Consider the following 24092-nt stretch of genomic DNA (forward strand, 5'->3'; position numbering starts at 1 on the left):
GGCAGTTGCAAGAGAGAAGACAAAAGGCAGGCCTGTGGCTCGAATTAATCAAGAGCAATTGATCTGAAGACAAATAGGAGCAATGCAGGATTTGATGACTACCGTGAAAATCACAGGGTGCTTCCAAGAGGCCATTGACAAAAAGTTTGGACAATGTTCCAGATATCGTGACTGGCCTGGAAATCGATGCAAGGAGGAACTAAACATGATCCAGGTTGAGACTTAACAGTATTATACATCAAATTAAAATAGTGGTGGTGACATAGCACATGCTAAGGTAGATGGATGAAGATGTGAAAATTTTAGGTGGATGGGAGGGGGTAACTTGAGGTAGGTGAGGAGGGCTGCAAGGGATTCAGAAGAACTGCAGGAAGGTGTGGAAAGCTTTGGGTAGGCTGTGGAAGAGGCAGAGTTTTTGGACTGAATACTACCTCCTGTGCATCAATGTCAGGGCACCCCTCGCATCTGGGAGCCAGCAACTGTTTTGTCCACTTAAGGATAAGGTATTTAATACAGTTAGTCAAAACTGCAAGTCAGGCACTTTAAAAAAAAAAAAAAGTTTGAACACACTCCCCGATCCCCCCAGTCATTAATCAGGATTAAATTTTTCCTATTCATGATGGAAAAGAAAAGCTCCCTAAGGGAGCTGAAATTTCATATAAACACCACTAAAGTTCTCCATTTGGAAAATATTTTAATTTTAATTGCTTTTTTAATCCTGATTTTTTTTAAATGTTGGAAACTGGGGTTATTAATTTTTGGCTGTTGTCATTTCAAGGTCACATGGTTAAATGTATTTATTACGTCAGCAGTGATAGAAAATGTCCAAGCAACATGAGTTTCCTTAAAGCAGTACCCTTTGTCTAAAAGGTTGCAAAGTATTAATGGAAAAGGAAGAAATTGGATTACCTTGGAGTCAGGGAACTTTTAGTGAGATATGTAGCTATGAAAATATATGCTATCATACATTTGTACAATTCCTTTTACCTCCTGGAAAGCTGTAATATTTTCGTTTATTTTTTATTTTGCCTTTTTTTTTAACAAAGAAGGAAAACGGCTATGTAGGAAAGAGTCAATGGACTATAACCTCTTGACTTTCAAACAGTTTTGTTTATATACCACAGTTACATGTGATGGACTGGTGATCCATTTCCCCGCAAGTTCAGCAGAAATTACACTACAACTTTCATCCAGTTTTCTCACTTCATAGATCAGCTGCAACAAGGGTCTGTTGTCGTCTCATGAACGAACCTCGATTGCCAGGAAGCACTGAAAGGGAAGAGAATCCTGCTCTTCCTTTGTTATCCGAACTGCTTGTTTGCGGGAGGCTGACATTTCTTAAGCCGCATCCAGATTTCAGGGACTTATCAAGACTTGCTGCGGAGTGACTGAACAGCTGGGTGCCAATTTACTGCACACTCCCTACTCTGCACCAAGTCCCTGCGTGAGCCCTTTGACGGGAGCATAAGCCCAAGAAAAGAAGAATTGAGCATGGAGAAAGTATGTCCATAATTACCGCCTTCTGCTCTTCTCTTTGCTGGTATTATCGGACAGCTTCCAGGTAACTTAAATGAGAACCGGAGCGGATGCCGAAGTGGTGGGATTTCTGGACAGCTTGGATTTTCATTACCTGCTTTGCAAAACAGACTTTGCAATTATCCTGGAAGTTACAATCCAGAAGTTGGATGAACTGAACGTTTTCTACAATTCATGTGCAACAGAGACACAGTCTGGTACTTTCAAGGCAAAGAAGTTGTAATGGTTGTTTTCATTTATAAAGAGAAATAGAGGTATTGAGTTTGCCTTATAAAGTTACATAGTTTTAAGTTTCTGATGTTTTCAGTGACATTAGACTAGTGTGAAACTGGTCCAGCTGCAGGTCCAGTCAGACTCCACAGGTTTCTTGCCCTTCGTAAACATTGAAATGAAGAGGTTTATTGCTAGGACATTTCCCTGCCGTGCTGCAAAGTAAAACCTGATAGTGTTATGGATCTTGACTGGAAAGTCAAACTGGCAAGTCTAATTTCATCATGTGACTTAATTATCACAAAATATAAACAATCAGCAGGAATGGAAATTGTAATGAAATGGTAAATGAAATAATTTGTATTTTAGTAGACTACTATTATTCTAAGATTATAACCAAATTATTATCTTGACAATGTTTATTAAGTGTATCTAAAAATAATAACCTCTAATGCAGTGTTGTAATACGTGGAAGTCTCTAGCATGTCCCGTATAGCAGAAGACTCTGTACCAGTCCCAGTGAATGAGAAAGTTAAAGGAAAAACTTAATGGTCTTGTGATTCAGTAGGAAACTAAGCCAAATTTCAGCCCACATTGGAATCCAATAAAGATGTTTTAGGAAAAGTATAATATAACATTATATCAATGGGAAAATTCTTACCGTATTCTAAGTCAAGTCCAAGTTGGCTTTTGTGTTTAGTTAAAATATTCAAATTAACCTTCAGTTCAGACAGCTACTTCTGTAGTTGGCATAAACTGGAATTTCTGTAGCATTTGGAATTCGGTATGAATGATTGAAAACATTCTCTTTTTTTTTTTAAGAACTGCAAAGATTGAACAAAGAGCTTCAAGTGGAAAGATAAAAACACTTGGAAACACTGAACCACATAGTAACCAAACATGAAATATAAACTAGAGCAAAGAGCATATCAGATGACAAAAGAAAATAAATGATTGTTAGTCTTTGGAATTTCTACGTATAAATAGAGGATTTCTAGGCAGTTGAACAACAAAATAGAGTACGTTTTGAGGCAGAGAAGAAAGATAGCTGCAGACATGAAACACCCAATTTGTTTTATTTAAGGGTCAAACAAGAAAAGAAGAATGGGCTTTTGACTCTAAGAAATAATTATTTGAAATTACTGCAAATAACCCATCATATCTGACAACATAACTTGAAATGGCATTCTGAGAAAAGTTTTGATTGAGTAGCTTCTGACACATGTAATATCATTTCAAGTCTGTGTTTCAATACTGTCTACTTCTGTTGTTCACTCTGTTACAGTTTTCCACTCTGAGATGACAGTGAAAATGTGCCTACTAGGAATTTACTATACTGTTACTGATTTTTTTTTTTTTCAGCTAGTAAACGGTGAGCTAATGCATCATAAAAGAAAATTGTGGATTATTCCAGAAAAAAAGAAAGTAAGGATTGTGAAAACATTGAACATAAATGTTTTGAAGAGGGATATTCATAGATACTACATTCAGAATAGACTGTGACAATTGTTACAATTTGGCCCAACCTCTTACACAGCAGAGTGCATAAAACCAGTGAAATGGATCAAGTCTTACATACTATTCTTGTAAGCACTCACACACACTTAACTTGAAGTACATTAATTTTTTTTTTTTTTCAGTCACTGGGATTAACCCCCATCTTCTAAATCAAAAAGGTTGTGTTTGTAGGACAGGTGTTTTGAAGAGCTCACATTATTTGTTATTATACGTAATATTTTATTTTAAATCTTTTCTCATAATAACTTTTTTCAACAGTAGAAGTGACAGAAAAAAACATTTTTTTATTATGATTCCAAAATGTATATTATTTGAAAATCAAGGAAAGAAAAAGAAGAACCAGTGTGTTTAAAGCCTTTGCTTCTGACATTTTCCAATGCAGCCAAAGGAGTGACTTTCATAGTTTCATCTTGATAATATATTGCTTAGTTTCTTGGAGGAAGTTTGGAAGCAGGCTTTAATCTCTGCTGACTGCTTGGACAATTAAATATGTTCTGTTTTAATAATGGGAAGGATTATTTCCTGAATAAACAGGCAGTTTGAATTAGTTTGAAGAATGCCTTAACACTTTGAAACGTAATCTCATCAGCCTCCATCAGATATTAAAGTCTCACCTGGCTGGTGCATGGATGAGGGGAAATCTTAAGGAAGATGTAAGAGTCTGTATAAAGGGATTCAGTGTCTGCATCCACTTGGTGTTTTACATGAGCTTAGGAGTAATATTAAAAGTCTAAGAAAATGCTTTTCAAATTAATCACTAAACAAAAATACCTTGCTAAGAAATTAAGATAGCGGAGTGGAAGCAGGGAAATCATGGTTTTGTTCCCGAAAAATTTCAACCAACTCATCACTTCTAGAGGGTAGATGAACAACAAATAGTTTATGCGTGATTTAGGGGCTTTGGTTTCAGGGTCCAGGCTCTACTTCAAATAATATACTAATAGTTTGCTTACCTACTCACCTTAGCTACAACTGGAAAGTCTATTCTTAGCTTCTTGTTCTTAATCATTCTGCACTTCTGAATACAGGCTCCGTTTTGCACCAGATAAGCTTTTACTACATCAGTGAACTTACTTAGGAATGTGCATACTATTGAATAGGCACATGCAGTTGTATAATGCTCCTCAGGCAAGATGATACATTCAAATTTTTTCTTGACTTTTCATGAAATAAAATCAGATCCTTTGAGTAAAGACCCTTTTATAACAAAATCCACCTTGAATACTGTGTTCCACCTCAAATACTGTGTTCAGTTTTGGGCTCCTCACTATGAGAAAGACATTGAGGTGCTGGAGCCTGTTCAGAGAAGGGCAACCAAGCTGGTGAGGGGCCTGGAGCACAAGTCTTATGAGGAGCGGCTGAGGGAACTGGGGTTGTTTAGTCTGGAGAAGAGGAGGCTGAGGGGAGACCTTATCGCTCTCTACAACTACCTGAAAGGAGGTTGTAGCGAGGTGGGTGTCAGTCTCTTCTCCCAAGTAACAAGCGATAGGACAAGAGGAAACGGCCTGAGGTTGCACCAGGGGAGGTTTCAACTGGATATTAGGAAAAATTTCTTTATTGAAAGGGTTGTCAAGCACTGGAACAGGCTGCCCAGGGAAGTGGTTAAGTCACCATCCCTGGAGGTATTTAAAAGATGTGTAGATGTGGTGCTTAGGGACATGGTTTAGTGGTGGACTTGGCAGTGTCAGGTTTGTGGTTGGACTCAATGATCTTAAAGGTCTTTTCCAACCTAAATGACTCTATGATTCTATAAACATGATGGCTGTTAGATGGGTGTAATTATTTTATGAATGTAAACTTACAAGGTCCTGAATTATGCATCCCTATAAAATATAAAGTCTACACTACAACAATTTGTGTTTTGTTGTACATAAGCTTTCTTCATTATGTTTTCAGGATGGAACATGAGGCTACCCAGCTAGAAAAGCAGCACGTGCATAGTGTATATGAAAATACAGCTGCCTACTTTAATGACCTGCAGAGCAAAGCATGGCCTCGTGTTCGAAACTTTCTTCTGGAGCAAAAGCCTGGCAGTCTTGTTGCTGATATAGGTAAGCCATTCTTTGAGGTGGCATGAAAGATTGTTTATAAGCTTTATTAGTTTATATGTTAACCATATGTATCCTGGAGAGCAAGTGTTTTTAAAACTTGTTTAAATTTGTTTTAAAATTGTTTTAAAATTGTTTTTAAACCCATATTAGATGCCATATACCACTTGTTTTATTTCTTTGACAGTGTATCAGGTAGCCAGTAAATACATTTTTTGCCTTATTTTTGTTGAGCTAAGCCTTAATCTATCAGTTTCCCCGCAGGCTTAGTGGTCTGTCATTCCCCTGGAGCACTTTTTAAAAAACAGTGTTAATAGCTCAATTATTTCATATTTCAGTTTCTTTAGATCTCTTGGTTTAAGTACTGCTGGTCTGCAATTTATTGCTTTTCATTTGTTCTAAGACTCCTCCTATCAAGGCTTTATCTTAGGAGAAATCTTCTGATGTGATTGCTATTAAAAAAAAAAATTACAATCTGAGAATCTCCCTATGATCCTGAATACGGACACCAAAACCTAATTTTCCTGCTATGGCATTGTCTTCCCTACATGTTCAATTTATACCTTGATTTTCTGTTGCACCTACAGACTTTTTAGGCTTTCCAGTTCCTGGTGTGTTTACTTTGTTTGGGTTATGACTTCAGTCCTATACAGCACATCATTGCAAACCAGATGCTCCTTTGCACCATTGGATTTTCCTCACTGTTTAGACTAACAGAATGCTTTTATTGCAAAATGCAATAAATTATGCATCTGCCTTATCCTATAAGAGAAGAACATTATTTGAAGATGTTGTAGGCCATAATCAAAAGATAATATATAGTTCTCCTGCTGCTATTGAGCAGTACCCCAAAAAATACTTGATTGCTGTTATTTTGAATATGTACCTTCTTTTATGTCTGCACTATTTTCACTAATAGTCTCAGGAAATATCCTATCGCGTACACTCATTCAACAGTCAGCTTAACATGATATTTCTCAGCCAAAATTTTTTGTACTTCAACAGAAGTTGTTTGAAGCTTAGCTGAAGTTCTTTGAGGCTTTATCAGCAGGTATCACAGTGGTTGCTGAAGGCTTAAGATCACCTCGTTACAGTTTCAGCTGAAATAATTTAAATGCATATGATCCATCTGGAGAGTAGGTAGAGGCTTACAGTTGCCAATAAGAATATTCCCATCAAGGCACACAAGGTACCTCCTTTTACGAGGTTTAATAAGACCTACAGGAATCTGACTATTGTGTTTATTTTCGGTATGTATTTTGGGAGGAGGGTCACCTAGTGGCACTAAAATTTTCAAAATGAGACCTTCAATTGATAATTTCCTTTTCTGTTTAATACCACCTTTTATTAAAATATAATTTTGTCTAATTGCCTTATTGTTTTTCATTCATCAAAATAAATGACATTAGCATGGCCATTGTTAACAGCTTCATGAAGGAATCCACCCTCCTGATGGCTCATTTAAAAGTGAATCTCCTGCAAATGTAGATTTTTAGAGTACTGGTGTCACTATTTAGCTTCATTCCAGAGAGGACCCTATACTTCCAAAACCTCACTGTGATTAAAAAACACTTCACCAAAAGCCTTGTATTAAGCAACTGAATCTTGTAAATGAATGTACATTTGACTAAATGTGTTCCTTCTGCAAACACAGTAACAAATACTTTATACTAATTTTAAAACTTACGCTTTCTAACTAACATGCAGAGCTTCATGTTCTATTGCATATATTCCTTGAACTGCATTAACAACATTAATCTTCTCCATTTCTCTCAAGTGTTACTTCAAAGAATAGTGCTTGCTTTTTGGTTTAGAAATATGCTCTTTTTTCACCACTGAAGCATTGTGCTGTTCTCCAACAGTTCCTGTGCTGTCTCTCTAGATAATGGTGCACATTAACATCAACGAGAGCAGCAGCGCTGCAAGAAGCAGTGATGTTTCTAAAGATAACTCCAGGCCTTTAAATTGAATTACCAATACTGAGATGGTTCTCTTTGCCAAGCTGCTACCCCGTTGCTTGGCTGTCAACTTTCAGAAATTATTCTTCACTACTGACCCATAACTGCACTGAACGTTTCCTAATCTAATTTTGAAAAGTGCCTGTTATGCATACAGTATTGAAGAACACTCTGAAAGATTTCAATTTAGTACAGCACAGTCCTTGAGAAGACATACTTTTAGGTGGAAGACATTCTGGAAGAGTTCATTACATTTACATGCGTTATGATGCATTGGCACAAAGACAGAAAGAGGACGTGCCTGTGACATGGCAGGAATTTTTGTGATTCACCGTTATTTTCAAGTCTGTATCTAAAGTTACAATTTTCCTCTCTGACTTGTGTCAATGACAGCTGTGATTTAGGCCTTCTTGGAGGGAAATGGGATGCACGGGAGAGGTACTACGTGCGGTTTAGCAAAACTGGGGAAGGACTTGGAAGAGACATCTATTGCAGGTCACTAAAAAGACAAAACACACTGGCTTCAGGAAATCCCCTGAACAGGAAGTAGTCGGAAGCTGGAAGGGTATTGAGGAAAAGGGTCATAATGCTTACCCTGTTCTTACTCTTTCCTGGGCACCCATTTATGCTCATTGTTGAAAACAGGCTAGCAGGCTATATAAAGGCTCAGTACGAAGCAGCATGCTTGTTTTTTTGCTCTGAGATAATGCAGTAGTGGCTGCAGAGGGCCACTCCTTCCTCCTCCCACCTGCACTTACCATTATTCCCCAAAGAAATACACATAACCTGCTATTACACAGTATTTTTGTTGGTGATGTTGGTACTGTTACACTCCTAATGGTGTGAACATAAAATTTCCAACGGTCCAAATGAACCCTGCTGCAGTTAGGCTAGTAGAAGCAAGCCCTCATTTTGTTTTCCAGGAAACCTTAGGATTAGGAAAGCCCTCCCATTATTTTCACTGCTTTGGGAGGGATAGCAAATGTTTGGAACATACGACTTCTGATCTAGTATACTTTTCTTTAGGTTGTGGAACTGGAAAGTATCTCAGTGTCAACAGTCAGGTATATAATCTCGGCTGTGATTACTGCAGACCATTGGTAGAGATTGCCAGGAAGAAAGATGATGAAGTTCTGGTATGTGACAACCTTAACCTTCCCTTTAGGGACCAGTGCTTCAATGCAGTCATTTCCATTGGAGGTAAGACAACATACATGCATTCTGGCCCACAGCAAATGAGAATTTTGGGGGATCCTTTTCTTGCCATGTGTCTTCATTTCAGTTAAATTTGTTTTGAAACAATTCCCTTAGAATCACAGCAGATATTACTGAAATGAATGTAGTAAACATGAAAAAAACCCCACATTAGTTCCATAGCACAGAGGTGCTGTTGACCAGGGAAGTATGTGGATCATTTGTTTGTTTATATGTGCTCTTGTTCACCCTGTGGAGAAAAGATTTCCTTCCAGCGTGCATTTTAAACAAGTAAAAACTAATATAAACATGGCTGCTCACAGTTTAAACAGATTAGGTGGTCAAGATAAACTCTTGGTTCCTCCTTAGGATCTGTTTTGACCAGCAAATGCATTGAAATGAAAACTTGCTTTCTCTATAGCAGAACTTGAAACTCATGTTAACTATTACGTGTTATCAATTCAAATTTCTCTTAGAATAGTCATGAAATAAGAACTTAGAGACATACAAGCGCCTGTTGTCTAAAATGAGTGAAGCATCTGAGCATCTTAACTCCTCTGACCTCTCTTTTTGAAAATACTACTCATAATTTGAGAAGTATAAAATGGAAAAGGGTAGATGAGGAATAGTTAGAGTACCCAGTTATGGTCTACATGTTAAGCTCTACTCTTGCTTGAACTTCTTTCAGGCTGTTTCACTGTATCAGCAAAAATATAAAGCATGATAATTGTTATTGGTAGCAATCAACAAACTACTTGAAATATGATAGAAATGTATTTTAAAATTTATTTTTCACATATGCAGAGTGAAAGAAAGGGTGACTAATATGCAGGCAGTATCTATATTACTTTGCTTTCATGTTTGCTAGTTAACCAGTGAGCCCTGTCCACATTTCATGGTCTTGTAGCATAATTTCAGTGCTATCAGATCGGAAGACTCTGAAGGATAGCCTACCTATCTAATGTTTATACCAATTATAGGCCTGAGGAGATTAAAAGTTCATATGGTATTTCTGTACATTTAACAATGATGGATTTTAATCCCTCTTGAATAGAGACATGGTATGCCTGTGTCCATCTAATTCTAAATAAAGTGTTTTTCATCCCATCCCAGACAATAGCAAGTATTTATGTACATAGTCAAATACTCTTCTTGGCTTTGCTGGTATAATCCTGTTTATAGGATTTACATTTCTGCAGAACCACCAGAGTGATTATATAATTTTAATCATGGAGAATATTTAACCCATTAAATGAATTGCTTAGATAGAGCTTGCACATATTCTCTTAGTTAATTGACACCTCTGTCTGGGGAACTAAACTTTCATGCTTATGCTGTCTCTGTCGGTTTTGATATTATTTTGTGGGAGGTTCTGTGGTGATATGTGGCCTAACTCCAGTATGAGAGAAAATATCAGTTCCTTTCTCCCTATCTTGTTCAAGAAATTGAAATAGTATTTTATATTTTTTTGCAAAGTTTGAGAAAATATTGACAAGAGTCAGGAGTACCTGGAAACAAACACTGACCATATAGACTCAGGAACTCTTTTCAGAGTTTGCTATCTTGTGTTCTCAGCTGCTTGTGAGAGCCTAGTTAATATCAACTGCCAAGAATGCTTTTCATGGCTTGTGGTAAAAAAGCTACATTTTTTCCCCTTGGTAATTTAATCATTGTTTTGAATAAAGACAGGGCTAGTTGGACATGCTTTTCATAACTGCAGTGTTGAAATAACACTATTTCTACAAGTAGAATTGGGTACTGTCAAGCAGCACATATAAAGATAATCTAATTTTTCTGAAGGTATGGAGATGTCTTCAGCTAAGAACATATACTATTACTATGTTGTTATATGGGTAGATTGAATGTTTTGCATGTAGAAGTGGCTGGCTTCAAGTCCACTTGAAACAAATTATGGATTCAGTCTTCTTTACGTCATTGATTGAATCAAATATAGTACTGATGGCATATAGAACAACATCACCAATCTCAGTACAAGTTAAAGTTTCTGACAGTTTAGAGACAATAGCTGTCTTAGCTATTCTCAGGCTGTTAAAATTGATTCCTTCAGGCAAATAGAAAGATAGAAACAGTGTAGAAATCTTGAAATGTAGCTTCAATTCACATTGCAGTGAAATTTGAAAATGTTCAAATTATCCTGGAAAGAAAATTCAAATATAGTGGTCAACAGTTTTATTTTGAATTTGGCTTTTTATTTTTTAATAGCATAACATAATGTAACAAAAAATCATCATTCTCAGATATGCAATGTAGACTGAGATACTTCTCATTTTTTTTCCTCCAAAACAATCTGTAAAGGCAATACTTTTCTACAAAATTAAAGCAATGGAAAATATTTCTGTCCAAATTTTCTCACTAGCTCTTTTGAAAGTGCACTGATATAAAAATGCAGAGTATCTTTTCACTGATATTACATTTTGCTGTATTTGTTACATGGTGAAAAGAATTTCTGTTTTCAGTAAGATAAATCTGAAAAATGTCCCCAAAACTAAAGTCAAACTTAATATTACCGAACTCACCTAAAGGCCAGGCATTTAAGTGAAAGCTAATCATGCTATGGTCTTTTATGGGTGATGTAGAGAAACAGAAACCTCCAGCTTATATGCCTGACTTTTCTGGAATCCCTATTTTGAGATGAGATGAATTTCCTTCTTTGGGGTTTTCCTATTTTTATCCATTGGACATAAATGTAAAAGAGAGTATTCTGGGGTAAACTTGCACTGTGGTACCAATAAATTCAGCACTGTTGCTGACTTGCAGTGAGTGATATTTGGGATATGGCAACTAAGATTACTAAACATGTAGAACACGTTGAAGACGAAAATGCTATGTCCTTAGTAATATTCAGTACATAACGCCTTTCCTTCTTCACAGTGATCCATCATTTCTCAACTAAACAAAGAAGAATCAAAGCAATAAAGGAAATGGCAAGGGTATTGATACCTGGAGGCCAGATGATGATTTATGTTTGGGCTATGGAACAAAAGAATCGTCGCTTTGAGAAACAAGACGTATTTGTTCCTTGGAACAAGGCCTTGTGCTCACGGCATTTTTCAGAATCGAATCAATCTGGAGATAAGGGTGAGTTCGTGCACGCTGTAAAAACCCAAGACATACACCCTGCACAGCTAGTCATCTCCGACTGCAGCTACCAAACCAATCTGCAGCCAGAAACTGATTCAAAACATTCCCCCAGTATGGAGCATTGCTTATCCAGAGCCTGCTGCATGAAAATTTCTGAAGAAGAAAACAGATTTTACAGTGCTCTAGGAAGATCTTTCCGCTCATGGTTTTTCTCCAGATCTCTTGATGAATCAGCCCTGAGAAAGCAAACGGACAAAATGAAGCCCCTGAAGAACGAAGGAGAATGGGCCAGCAGTACCGTACCCATTCAGCATTCGCGACACTGCAGTTTGGATTTAGGTCACCATGGGGCACTGTTGAAAGAACAAAGTTTAGATGATGATGATGTATTCATGGAAAGCCTGCCTCTCAAAAAACCACAGTGGTCACCAGCCGCAGATTCACTGAAGGATTTAAGTTTAAATGGAGGACACCAAAGTGTAGCTCAGAGCAAGAGTGAAGAAGCTGCATTTATAAATGGCCCAGTGGAAAACAGGGACTGTGGCTGTGGTTGTAATAAAGATGGTGCTGGAAAGTCTAACACCAGCAAGTTTTTCAAAAGAACTTCAACAACTGACTCCACTGACTCTGCTCTGGATTCAGCAGTGTCTGTTGGGGACCAGACTGATGCCACGTTGGATACAAAAGCCTTCATGCGTTATTATCATGTTTTTCGGGAAGGGGAGCTGTGCTCCCTGGTAGAAGAGAACGTGCCTGAGCTTCAGATACTTTCTTCCTGCTATGACCATGGAAACTGGTGCATTATTGCAGAGAAAAGAGGAACATAGCTGTAAAGAGAACAAAGAGGAATCCAGTGACCGAGGATTTTAAGCTGCTCCTTGTGTTCCTGTGACTGTGCAGTGTGACATGGAATTTGAATCTCATGTAGTCATGTGCCATTCATTTCTGAGTTATTATCTCTCTATCTATTTAACTATCTAATGCAAGGTCTGTATATAGGAATGTAAGCGGTAAACAATATTTATGTTTTGTTAAACTTTTATGAAGTTAAAACTGGAGAGTTTTATATTGCTTTTAGCAAATAATTGTGTTTTTAAATATACTTTTCTATTGAGAAATAAAACCTTTTTATAAGACAAGGATCAGGGCATCTTTTATGAGAAATATTCTCTCAGTAGAAAGTTTAGGCTTTGTTCTTCAAATGCTGAAAATGTGTCATATTGCTACCTGTTCTTAAAGTCCTATAAATAGAGATGTAGGCACATTTAAAAACGTACTTGACTGTATACTGCTAGACTGCATGCTGCAGAACTGGAAGCAAGCATGGTCCCAGTACTACTTAGTTTGAATAGAGCTGTTAATGGGCAAAAACTATGTACAAAAAAAGCTCTGCATATTCTGTCATTTGAGGTTTGTGTTTGGGAAAAAGTGACAGAACAAATTTTGAACAGTATTTTGGACTTTTGTTTTAAAAAGAATTTAATTTGTTTCTCAGGTGCAGGTTAAGTTTTAGCTGTGTTAGCTCTCAAAAATAATTTACCTTAATTTCCTTTGCTGTAGTTTTTCATTGGTTATGTGTATATAGAAGTCAGAGGGATTCGTGAGAGTACCAGTATTATGTAAAGGTTACAAAATATTAAATATTTGAGATAAAGATATCTTTTTGATAACTCTGGGAAGCTAAGATAAAATTAATAAAAATCCAGTGCATATCTGGTCAGCTGTCATATTTGCTCTCCTCATTCACTGACATGAGAATATATATTAAATGGTGTGTTAAATAACGTAGATAGGAAGAGGCTACAAGTCCAATTTGAATATAAAATACAAATTTCTGTCTTCTGCAGTTAAAATGAGTCTTTTGAGACCTAAATGATAATAGATTGCTTAAACAGCTTTCCCATTCCCTGTAAAACACAAATTTTGCTGAACATGGTGCCCCAGCATCATCCAGTTGTACTAGATTGTAGCAGTTGCCCTCACATAGTTCTTTACACCCAATCTCACCCCTTTCAGGGGGAGACCTATGATGTGAAATTATATGTGCTGTGGATAAAATCCACCTGGCTTCTGAAGATCAGTAGTGAAATCGTAATTGTTACCAACTGAAGCAGAGCTGGATTGGGCTAATTGCCTTGTTAGCACGAAGTTACTCCATTTTTAGGCTTTATTTACAGTCAGTGGTTTTAGTGTAGGGCACATCTTCAGCTGGTGTGATTTCATGACCTTTAATGGAGCTGCACAGATTCACCCCAGAGATCAACCCTTTTGATACAGCAGTTTTAGAGACCCATGTAATTAAAGTCTGCCCTGTTAGTGAGAAAATAACTTTGAATACAAACCAATAGGAGTGAAATACCAAACTTTTCCAGTCTATGCTGCGTAAGTAGATGGATTTGGGGTTGTTTAGTAGAAGGCCCTGATGGTGCTGAGTATTTTTAGATGGAGCTGCCCAGAAGTAATTGCCAGACAGTAATGTATTATAGATTTATTTACTGGAGCGATGCCTGTAGAACAATCATCTTTGTCTTCCTCATATTTTGGGATCCTTGTACTTTATCCTTCCTGGGCGTGTACCACCCGCGCTCCCCACTGCCTTTTGAAAATAAAAGCATGGTCAAAGAACCATGCATCTGAGACTTCTGAAATATTATTCCACTCCAAATATTATTTTCAATACAGCCTGGGGCTGCAGTTCTCGCGTACTGTGTCCGAGCCATGCTTCAGAAAACTGGCAATATTCCCTGCATCGCTGGGTCCAGCTGCTCATGGCTGAGGGTCTGCTCCTGCTGCATCCTCAAGCTCCAGTTTTAGAAGCACAATGCAAAAATGCCCATGCTGGCATATTGCAGAGACAGTGCGGATCCTGCTGAGCTCCACACCTCATCTGCAGCGTGCTCATGTTGGACTGGTGAGGCCTGCCTTATTTGTTGGGAATTTCTGGAGGAGCTTGAGGATTTTAGAAGAAAACTCAGTTGCTTCCAGATAAGATATGCCAGTGGATATTCAGCACCCCTGGAATTTGAGCTGTATTCAGGAAGGAGGTAGTTGATTATCATCCTATATCCAATCTTGAAAGTTCATCCCTGAACTCCAGCATGCAGAAACTCTATTACATATATATAAAAATATTTATAAAAATTTATGAATCTGAACTGACAGCTGGGTTTAGTTAACTGGGCAAAGGAACATCATAATTTTGTTATCTGCACTTCTGCAGTCTATCTGTGGAATATTCACTGTGTAGTCAAGCAGGCTGACAAAATCTGGCATAAATGAAGAAAGGAGAGGCTTCCATTCTTTTTACAACAGAGACTTACTATCCCTGCAAGAGGCTGAATCTATGTTTCAGGCTCCAGTGAAAACTTCCTGCTCGATCAGCTGTACAAATAAGAGCTGTCGCCTCAAAGCCACTGAGCTACTTTAAACAGCTTTTGTGTTTGTAGACTTTCCATGCATTGTTTGGTTTGAGATTCTTGTCTGGGGATGCTTTTCATGATTATTTATTTCTGTATTGGATTTTCTCTTGTTTTGAGCTGATGCCATTAAGTTGTGTTACATAGAAGTTTGGATTGTATTGTTACAAATTCCTGGGAGAAGGAGAGGGGAGGTTTGGTAAACTGCTTTCTTTTCAAATATTCAATTTTCCTCCAAGGACGTATAATCACCATGTAACATAATTTTTATCAACTGGGGATCAGTCAGCTGAGGTCATGAATGTGAGGTCTGCACAGCAAGCCTGTATTCCTGTATTCAGTCTCCCATCTATTTATGGAGGCTGCCTAGGTCTGTAACAACTTTATCGGCTCATAACAAGCCAGAATACCTCACTCAGAGCATGGTGAATGTCTCTCTTGATTGGTTTCTCTTTTGATGAGGGCCATCTTAAGCAAAATGTAATTTCCAGAAGAATCCACGTGATCCTAGTCTTTAATAGCTTACAGACATAGTTAATGTGCTCAGAGAAGTGTGTATACCATTGAAAAGTCTATGGTAAATGAATGAATAAATAAATAAAACCCACTTGTCCTTGCATGCTAAAACTCTCAGCAATGTCCAGACTGTAAGATCTGACTGTTATAAGGTAAAAGGCAAATGTGTTCTTGTATTTCTTGTCTGGCAAGATGGCAATATTCTCACCTCAGTTATGCCGATAACAAACCTGCTTCTGACTGCAGTGGGCTAGGATTGCTCCTAAGCTGCTCATCTAGCTTTAAGTGGCACAGGGAGAAGTCTTGATTACACAAGAAAAGATGCCCTGTTTTTTTACAGTTTAACTTACTAGTGTCATTGTCAGTCTGAACTGGCTAAACAAAAGCTGCTACCTTATTACTCTTACAGACTGTAATCCAAATGGACAATTGCAATAAAAAAGATATAATTGAACAGACTTATTTTTGAAGGACTAATACAATTGCAATCTTTGATAAATAATGTTTTGTCTTTTTTTTTTAATACATGAAAATATTTATATTAGGAGTGCAGAAGTATCATTTTTTTTGGTACTAATGGTGACTAATTTACTTTCTTCCAAGCTTATGGTGTAGGAATTTTAAAAGCACAGGTGAGGAATGAAAGCTATAAATATTCTAGCAGATTTTTTTCTGGTACATATTTGTATACAAGTTACTTATGTGCACAGTTTAAAATGCTGAGTGAAGAGCTGTGTGTGTTCCACCAGCAGAATATTGTTAGTGAACCACCTGGGTTGATTCTGAATAGAAATAATGGCTCTGATCCTGTGTCCTCTCTGCCGTGTCATGTCTCTGTTGGGCTATATTAGTATTGACATCGTGTTGAATCTATTGGTCTACCCACTTTCTTGCTCAGCACTTTTACAGAATTTGTGGCTACTTTAGTACTCCAGGAAAATGAAGTGTGTCAGCATTAAATATATACAATTGTATATCTCTTTTGTGAGTGCAGCATTTCTTATTCTTACAGTATATGAATTCTGGCAGCTACCTGTGATTTTATCTTCCAGTCTGCTGGTCAAAACCATGCTCTGTAATCAATTCTTTGTCCATACATGGAACCTATTCTCTAATATTCAACAGAAAATAAATCCTACTTGTTTTAAATATTATTTCGTACAGAACTTCTGTGCTTTCAGATTAGTTAATAAACATATTAGCCACTGGAAACTCTGTGTCTGGGGAAGTTCTTAATGAAAGTTAAATTTGAGAAGACTCTGTTAGTGCTATTTGCTCAGTAAGTTAGACCACATGGATGTGATGCAGAGCAGGTAAGCATAGCGATTTGCTATGAAGCCAGGGAGTCTGTCTTTACTTTAGACAACCATAGTCAATCTAGCCATAAATGTGATCATTTGAACTAGGTAAATAAAGGTGATGAAATGTGGGTTTTAGCCACATCAGTAGTATATGTCCTGTTGATGATGATAGAAAAGCAGGATGGTCAGCAGAATTAACTGCTACAGAGCTACATTTCCCACTCCTTCTGATCTATTTACAGTCATCTAGGACTAAGCTTTGTGGTATAAGATAACATTGAAATATTTGGTATTGTCGACCTTCTTTCTGCACCAGTTTAAATCAGAAAAGAAAAAAGAATGTAACTAGAATTATGCAATTGCCTGGTGAGGTTACAGCTATACTGTGTTAACAGTTTTTACAGTTGCAGTGATTGTTTATTGTGTTTGTACAATTACAGTGATCACTTATTGTACTGATATGTTTATTATAGTAATGACTAAGGACCTAGGAGTAATTAAGCACTATCCAGATGAGTATTAATACATGTCCAGTAGTACTGAGTATGTAACCTAATGGTATTTAGATTATGGGAAAGTAGTATGAGCACAGGCTGGACAATAGGGTGGTAACAAATGTAATTTCAGGGTGATATGGAATTGTCTTTATGAAAAGGAAATTAATTAAATCTGACACAGTGTTGAGAAAGGAAGTATACAGAGAAAGGAAGGGGAATGCCAAAGATGGGAGCAATCACAGCAGAGAAAGGACAGTCAGCACTGCTGGATTTTGTTAGCATATGCAGAAGTCCCTGTTTTGACTGCTCTTACTTTCTGGAGGGTCTAGTTGATATCTCCCTGCTGTCTTACTTCACAAGCATGTGCAGAGGCAGGAAGGCACCTTTTTCCTACCACTTGGAGTTCAGTACTCTTTCCTGTACACTTCTAGGCATATGCAGAGGAAGATTGGTTAGGGATAACTTTTTTTTTTTCCTTCCTTTATATCTCCATCACTTCATTGCAGCATGTTCTGTTTTGATTCCTTTTATTCTTGCTCAGTGCTTCAGTTCGCTCTGGTTGATTTGACCTTGCTCAAGTACGCCCACAATCTGGGGTTGTATTTGTTTTACCTAGTTACCTCTTCTACCAATATAGCTGCACTGGTACAAGCTTTGCATGTAGAAAGGGTTGTATGGATAGATTAAATAAATATTAAGGCACAAAAAGGTGCATTTTTTCAGCAGTTAATGGATCCCAATGGCTTGCTGTTATTATTTGTACGGTAACTAAAGTCTATTATCCAGAGTAATGAAAGGATTGCTCTGAGACTCCCCCGTAACACATTAGGTATGTGCATGCTGTAGCAGAATGTACCAGGGATGTACCTGCATCTTTGGTACTTAGATGCATTTCAAAATCTGCCTTGAGCGAACTACTAGATACTTGTTTGCTACTATAGTAGTAAACATATTTAGCATTCTGCATTCAGATGAATGTGATAGCACAGCCCCCCCTTTGCTTGACTAATAATCAAGGGTTCCACTAATTCTATTTATTTAATTTCTGTTTCTTCCTATTTCTAATTTTATTTATTTTCTTCTTTCTGAGCATTTCCAAAGACTCTCCACTCAAGCCCGCCTCCTTTCTATTCAGGCAGATACAGCCAAACAACAGAGGTGGCACCTCAAATTACCACAAATATGTATGTACTTCTCATTTTTACCCTTAAATCTGTTTGTCATGATACTTCCAGGCTGTTTTCATACTTCTACCTCTGACAGCTGAAGACAAAAGTGGAAAAAAGAAACCCTTAATACCTAAAAGCATCATAGCAAACCTCATTACAGTGACCAATTTAGGGGATTATGGGCACTTTAAATCTGCAAATAGTGCAGATAATTTAAATAGTGCAAAACATAATGGTATCATCTACACATAATTCTCTTTCCTCCTTTTTTCTTAGCTGTTATTTATTCATCGTCTTCACTTAGGTACCTTTTGAACCATTTAAGTTATGCCTACATCTTCCTAGAGCTTGGGGTGCTTCAGGACAGCAGATGCCTCTGTTGCTGTTGTGGCAATTCAGCACCTGTGCCTGCTGCTTCTCCCAGTGCCCAACAGAGAAAAGTTGTCTTAAATAGAATCCAAAAAAATCTGATTTTTTAAAAAAGCAAGCAACCAACCAAAGCCCCCCCAAACCACCACCAACAAAAAAACCCTGAGTAGGACATGCTTCAGTAATTAGGATCATATCCAAACTGAAATGAAAATGTGGGAGAAGAAAGAAAATATGGATATTATGAGAGGTGCTCCTTGCTTTGAAAAGATTCTTGGACAGAAGTTCTTCATCCCCTTTAGCTCTGTTGACAAGGTGCTACACTCTGCTTTGATGAGGGGGATGCGGATGGGACAGTGGACGGGGGACCAGTGAGATGGTATTAGGTTGCCCTCTTCTGTTGTGACAAAGTAGGTTGATTTCTGCAGAATATTACTGTTGTTACTGTTTGTACAGCATCTAAAATTCTCTTTCCTGAATGAAGAAAGGATTGCTTGTATGGCTGTCAGTCATTTTGAAAATGTCACGAGTAAAAGAGACAAAGATAAAGAAGGGGAGGCATAAACAAGCAGATATTCACCCTGTGACTGAAAATATCACCTCTTACCAATGTGCTAACAAAGAAGTCTCTGTGTGCAATCAGATTGAAAGCTGATGTTCCTGTTGCACAGGACAAAAATAAGAATCATTCGTGGGAGGCTTTTTGGTGAGGCAACATCATGTTCTTTTCTGAGTCTCTCTTCTGCGTCTTTATAGAAGAGACTATGATACATGTCAGAATTACTGAGAATAAATTGACCCTTCACAGGTCTGCTTCCTTACCACAGGACTGACAGGACGGTCAGATTTAGTCCTGAACATTTGGACCAGGTAAAATAAAGTGTTTCTTGTGAAAGAAGGAATTAGCCACTTGGACAGAACAAATGCTCTAATGTGGAGAAAGCACAGCCGTTCAATACAAGGTTAAACCTTTCTACTTAAAAAGAGGGAAAACAGACTGTTTTGCGGCTCACTGGCCAAAGCCGCTTTCTGGTGTGTCCGAGAGAACACCAGAGGTGAGATGGTGGTGAAATTAATGGGGAGCAAGTCACACACAGCATCTCCAGGCTGCTTTAAATTGATGTTTTATTCAATGACGTAGCCTGGTGAAGGTCATTGCTTGTACTAAGCGCTAGCAGCTCCTATCAACGTCAATAACAGTCAAGAGTGCTCACTGCCTCTTGGGATCTGGCCCTTTCCACTTTATGAAGACTGGCTGTTCCAACATTGACCACGGGACCATTTAAAAAGGTTACTCTAACTCCAGAGTAATAGTTTTAAATAATGAGCGGGTACAAATATACATGTGTATATATTTTGATGCAACCTTTTTTGTTTGGTTTTCTTTTTTTTTTTCTTCATGTATTAAATGTTTTACTTACTTATGTTACAATACAATGGTAACTAGTGCTTGGTGCAGTTTCTGAAAGGTTAAACAAACCATTTGGTAATGAGGAAGAAAGGACCAAGCCATCAGTACAAAGGAGCTGCCAGCCAGGGCATGTTTGGATGAAGGTAGTAGGGAAGAAGGAGAGGATGCTAGGAGAACCACATTAAAAGAGTAACAGAAAACTGCTCAGGCCTGCGATGTCTCACCTGATTCTGGGAGTAATTACCTCAAAATCTGATTCAAAGTCTTCCATTGACTGCCCTGATCTTTGTATCAGTTGTTCTCAGAAATGCCTCTTTACCCTGGGACTTTCCTTTCTTTGATTCAGAGGAGAAGCAAAGATCCCTGGGAGGTTTACTTTATGCTTAAATGTATAGCAGACCAGTCAGTTTACTAGTGGAACAAATGTTTGACCACAGTTGCCCGGGAGTGTTTCCATAGTCCCTTGAAGAGTGAACCACAGGCAGACCCAACTCCCTTTGTCTCTCTCCAGCCTCTACCTGAGGTTCATGAGGAAATAAAAATAAAAATCCAAGCATGAAGGGTGACATGTTCTCACCTGAGCGTTGAGCTGGATATTCAAAGCACTGAAACCTTGCATGCATATTCTTAGCTACTACAAACAATACCTAAGGCTCAGCCGGAGACACCAAATTCTGGAGTAAAAGGAAACTTTTCAAACTGACCTGTGCAAAAACTGTGATTCTGTACCTGAATTTGCTTTGAGTTACATCCACTGACTTTGCCGGTGTTTGGGTGAAGCTCCTAAATGGGACTTTTGCCTCAGAGAGTGCATATCTGCTATTGGGATGCAGGTCTTTTGGAGCCAGTATAGGGAAATTGTCTGTATGCAATCCCACATGTCCTCAGATTCATCTTTGCCTTTTAGTTCTCATAAAGACCTTACAGGAAACGTGAAGTGATTTAGTGCTGTGCAAGACTGAATATATAATTGATACATTTATGAAATATTAAACAAACCTTTAGTGTCTCTGAGCAGGTTACCCACATGAGCCCTTCAGTCTGCACTGGATCATGTCTCTGCAATAACATATTAGGCTCTGGCTTATTGAGAGTAAAGAAGCATAAATGAGAACTCACTGGAGACAGAGTATAAAAAAACATGTTTAAGTGGATAAATACCAAAAAGAGATTTAATAGAGCAGCTACATAAACTGTTTCAACATACTTACACTGAAGTTTGAAATAGAAAATCATGTGCAGTGCTAGCCACTTGATGATAATAGATATGGAGATTTCTGGGATGGTGACATGGAAACAGATCATTGGCAGATGAAACTGAAGTAGGGGAAAGTTAATTTTTATGTGCTTGGGTCGGAAGGGTTGTTCCCTATATGGAACAGGCTATAGGATGCGTATGTGAAACCATGGAATGGAAGGAGGGTCAAACAAGGGGAAAATGACTGCACATTCCCAAACTTCTAAACTCGACCCACTGGACATCACTGGAGAGATGTCACTCTTGGTGAATGGAGCATCTCTGAGACCCTCATGGTCCCCTCTGCACATCCTGAGGAGCGAACTATGAATGATGGTGATGTTCAACCATCAGCACGGTCCATATCTGAGCTGCGTCCTTGTCAAGGGGTATTTGGTAGGATGAACTTCTCTGAGATGTTAGTTCACTGAAGGCCACACTGGTTACATTAAGTTGACAGTATGAAAATCATTGCTGCAGCCTCTAAAATCTATAGACTCATGTTTTTTCTTAAATACAAGGGGATTATAGAGAAAGATAACATAGTCAAGGAAATACCAGCACAGGATCTGGGGCTATGTTTCAGCTTGTTTGATCCCTACAGTTTGTATGTACCAAAGCTGGCCATTCCTGGACTGGTTGGATGTGTGCAGAGAATAAAGTGAAGTGACATTTTCCTGCCTAGGCCAAGGTCATTGCTAATGGCGTCATAGCAGTCTCTTGCATTTGTGTGTCAGCTTCCCCGCAGAACAAGGGCAAAGGTTTGCACGAATAAGTCGGAAGGATTCAGAAATGGAAGAGAGAGACAGAGGATGGAAAAGCGATAATTAGGAATGTTCGTAACAGTGCTGGAGAATGCCACAGTTAAGAAAGAAATATTAAATAGTTTAAAAAACTATTAAGGGAAAGGAACAAAAAATATGAACATGAAATATAAGGCAATGTTTTTCTCATATAAACTGGCGAAGAGTCTATTCAAGGGACCACAGGAAGTTTCTCAACTTTTTTATTTTTTTAATTGAGAACTAAAAGCTCAACAAATAAACGCAGTTTCACTGAAGTCTAGACTAAAGACACTACACTGCCAGAGGGGATTAAATGGATAATCAAAAACATTTTGTGGTTTCTGCTGTTCCCAGAGACCAAAAGTAGGGACAGAAGAAAATCAGAGATGGTAAATGACCCGAACTGAAAAAAACCCAAAACTTTGCAGAAAAAGATGACTTTCCCATATCCAACTAGAGGCCAATTGAAAGTAGCTAGGTGTTATGAAAGACAGAATATAAACACAGGATCTACAGTTATGATCTAAAGTCCTTGCTTTTCTTTGTAGGAATATAAATAGTCAGAAAAGTTTAATGCTCCTTTAAGTAACTATTAAATTTTTAATATTTGACTCAGTCCAACTCTGAATTTATTAAAACTGTATTTGACAAATTAGAATGGGAACATGAAGACTGACTGATTCTATAATACAATGAGATTATTTAATTATTTTGATATGCAAAATTAGAAGGAAGATCTGATTACTGTGTGGCTGGAGTGCAGAAGCTTTTACAGGGTCATTAGTCTAGGATTTTATGTAGGAAAATTAGCTTTAGGGTAGCAGTGCCTTAAACAGGCGTGGCTTTTAAATAACTTCTTGGGACCTAGATATATATTAAGGTGACTTCAGCTCAAGTTGTGTAATCATTATCAAACCTAACATTCAGATCTCTGAGATTTGGGTGTGAATGGTACTGCTGGTAGTATCAAGTTTTATTCTCAGCTACTTACTATATGATCTAGTTCTCATTAAAAAAATACATATAAGATTATCTCTAAACACCCACATGCCACTCATTTCAGACAGAGGAGCAAGGCAGAGAAATATGGATTTTTCTGGGTCAGGATCTGACAGTTCAGATAACTTATTTTCAAAAGTACAGAGAGAGATACTGGGAGAAAGGACATGCTGTCCTAAGGAATTGAATACAAGAGCCTCTCACTACCAGGGAATTATATTTAAAGATTTTGTCTGCAAGAGAATCCCCTCTGTTTAATTCTTCTCCAGCTGGACCTTGTAAAGTGATTTCTCAGCAAGGCTTGTAAAGCACAGCATTGCACCAATCACATCTATTAGTCACAAGCACATATGGGTAATGGTACCTACATCAGTCTGTGGGAACTCTGCAGTCAGCTAAGCTATGTTTGGCATTTGTCTTGCATTGCAAAATCCCTTCACAGATGCTGAACATTAGGCGACCACTGAGACAAGAGTCTAAAGCATCTACAAATCCGAAGGACAAAGCAAAATCATCTTCGCATTCTTACCGTTACTCAGACTAAATGATACCATATGATGAAATTCTCTAAGGCCATTAAAAATCAAAATTTAGGAAAAAAATTGCTTTTCAGTCATTAAATATTTACACATAAGTAAGTCATTAATAAGGGAATCAATAATTCTGGTTTAGTAGAAACAACAACTCCAGAAGACTGTTAGTTTTGAGAATAAATTTATGTTTATTTATTAGCACTTTAGGGACTCCCAGAGCTAAGCGTTACTGATCTGCTCAATGTGAGGAAGGGATGTACTGTGGTCTAATACCAGAGTCCTTCATTAACCAA

The 24092-nt window shown here is 37.9% G+C and overlaps 1 protein-coding gene across 11 annotated transcripts in view; it reads left to right on the forward strand.

Moving 5' to 3' along the window:
* The window catches only part of TRMT9B (tRNA methyltransferase 9B (putative)), a 125293-nt gene extending 108641 nt beyond the window's left edge, over positions 1 to 16652 (forward strand). For 7 of the 11 annotated variants that reach the window (XM_030027715.2, XM_030027887.2, XM_030027793.2 and 4 more), the window contains 3 exons: positions 5161 to 5315; positions 8297 to 8470; positions 11357 to 16652. In XM_030027715.2, the coding sequence (XP_029883575.1) occupies positions 5162 to 5315; positions 8297 to 8470; positions 11357 to 12393 (1365 nt within the window). In that variant the 5' untranslated portion in view covers position 5161 and the 3' untranslated portion in view covers positions 12394 to 16652. The other 4 variants (XM_030027626.2, XM_030027531.2, XM_030027971.2 and 1 more) reach the window with 4 other exon arrangements.
* The last annotated feature ends 7440 nt before the right edge of the window (positions 16653 to 24092 follow it).

The sequence above is a fragment of the Aquila chrysaetos genome, chromosome 1 (genome assembly GCF_900496995.4).
Source record: "Aquila chrysaetos chrysaetos chromosome 1, bAquChr1.4, whole genome shotgun sequence".
Taxonomy (NCBI): domain Eukaryota; kingdom Metazoa; phylum Chordata; class Aves; order Accipitriformes; family Accipitridae; genus Aquila; species Aquila chrysaetos.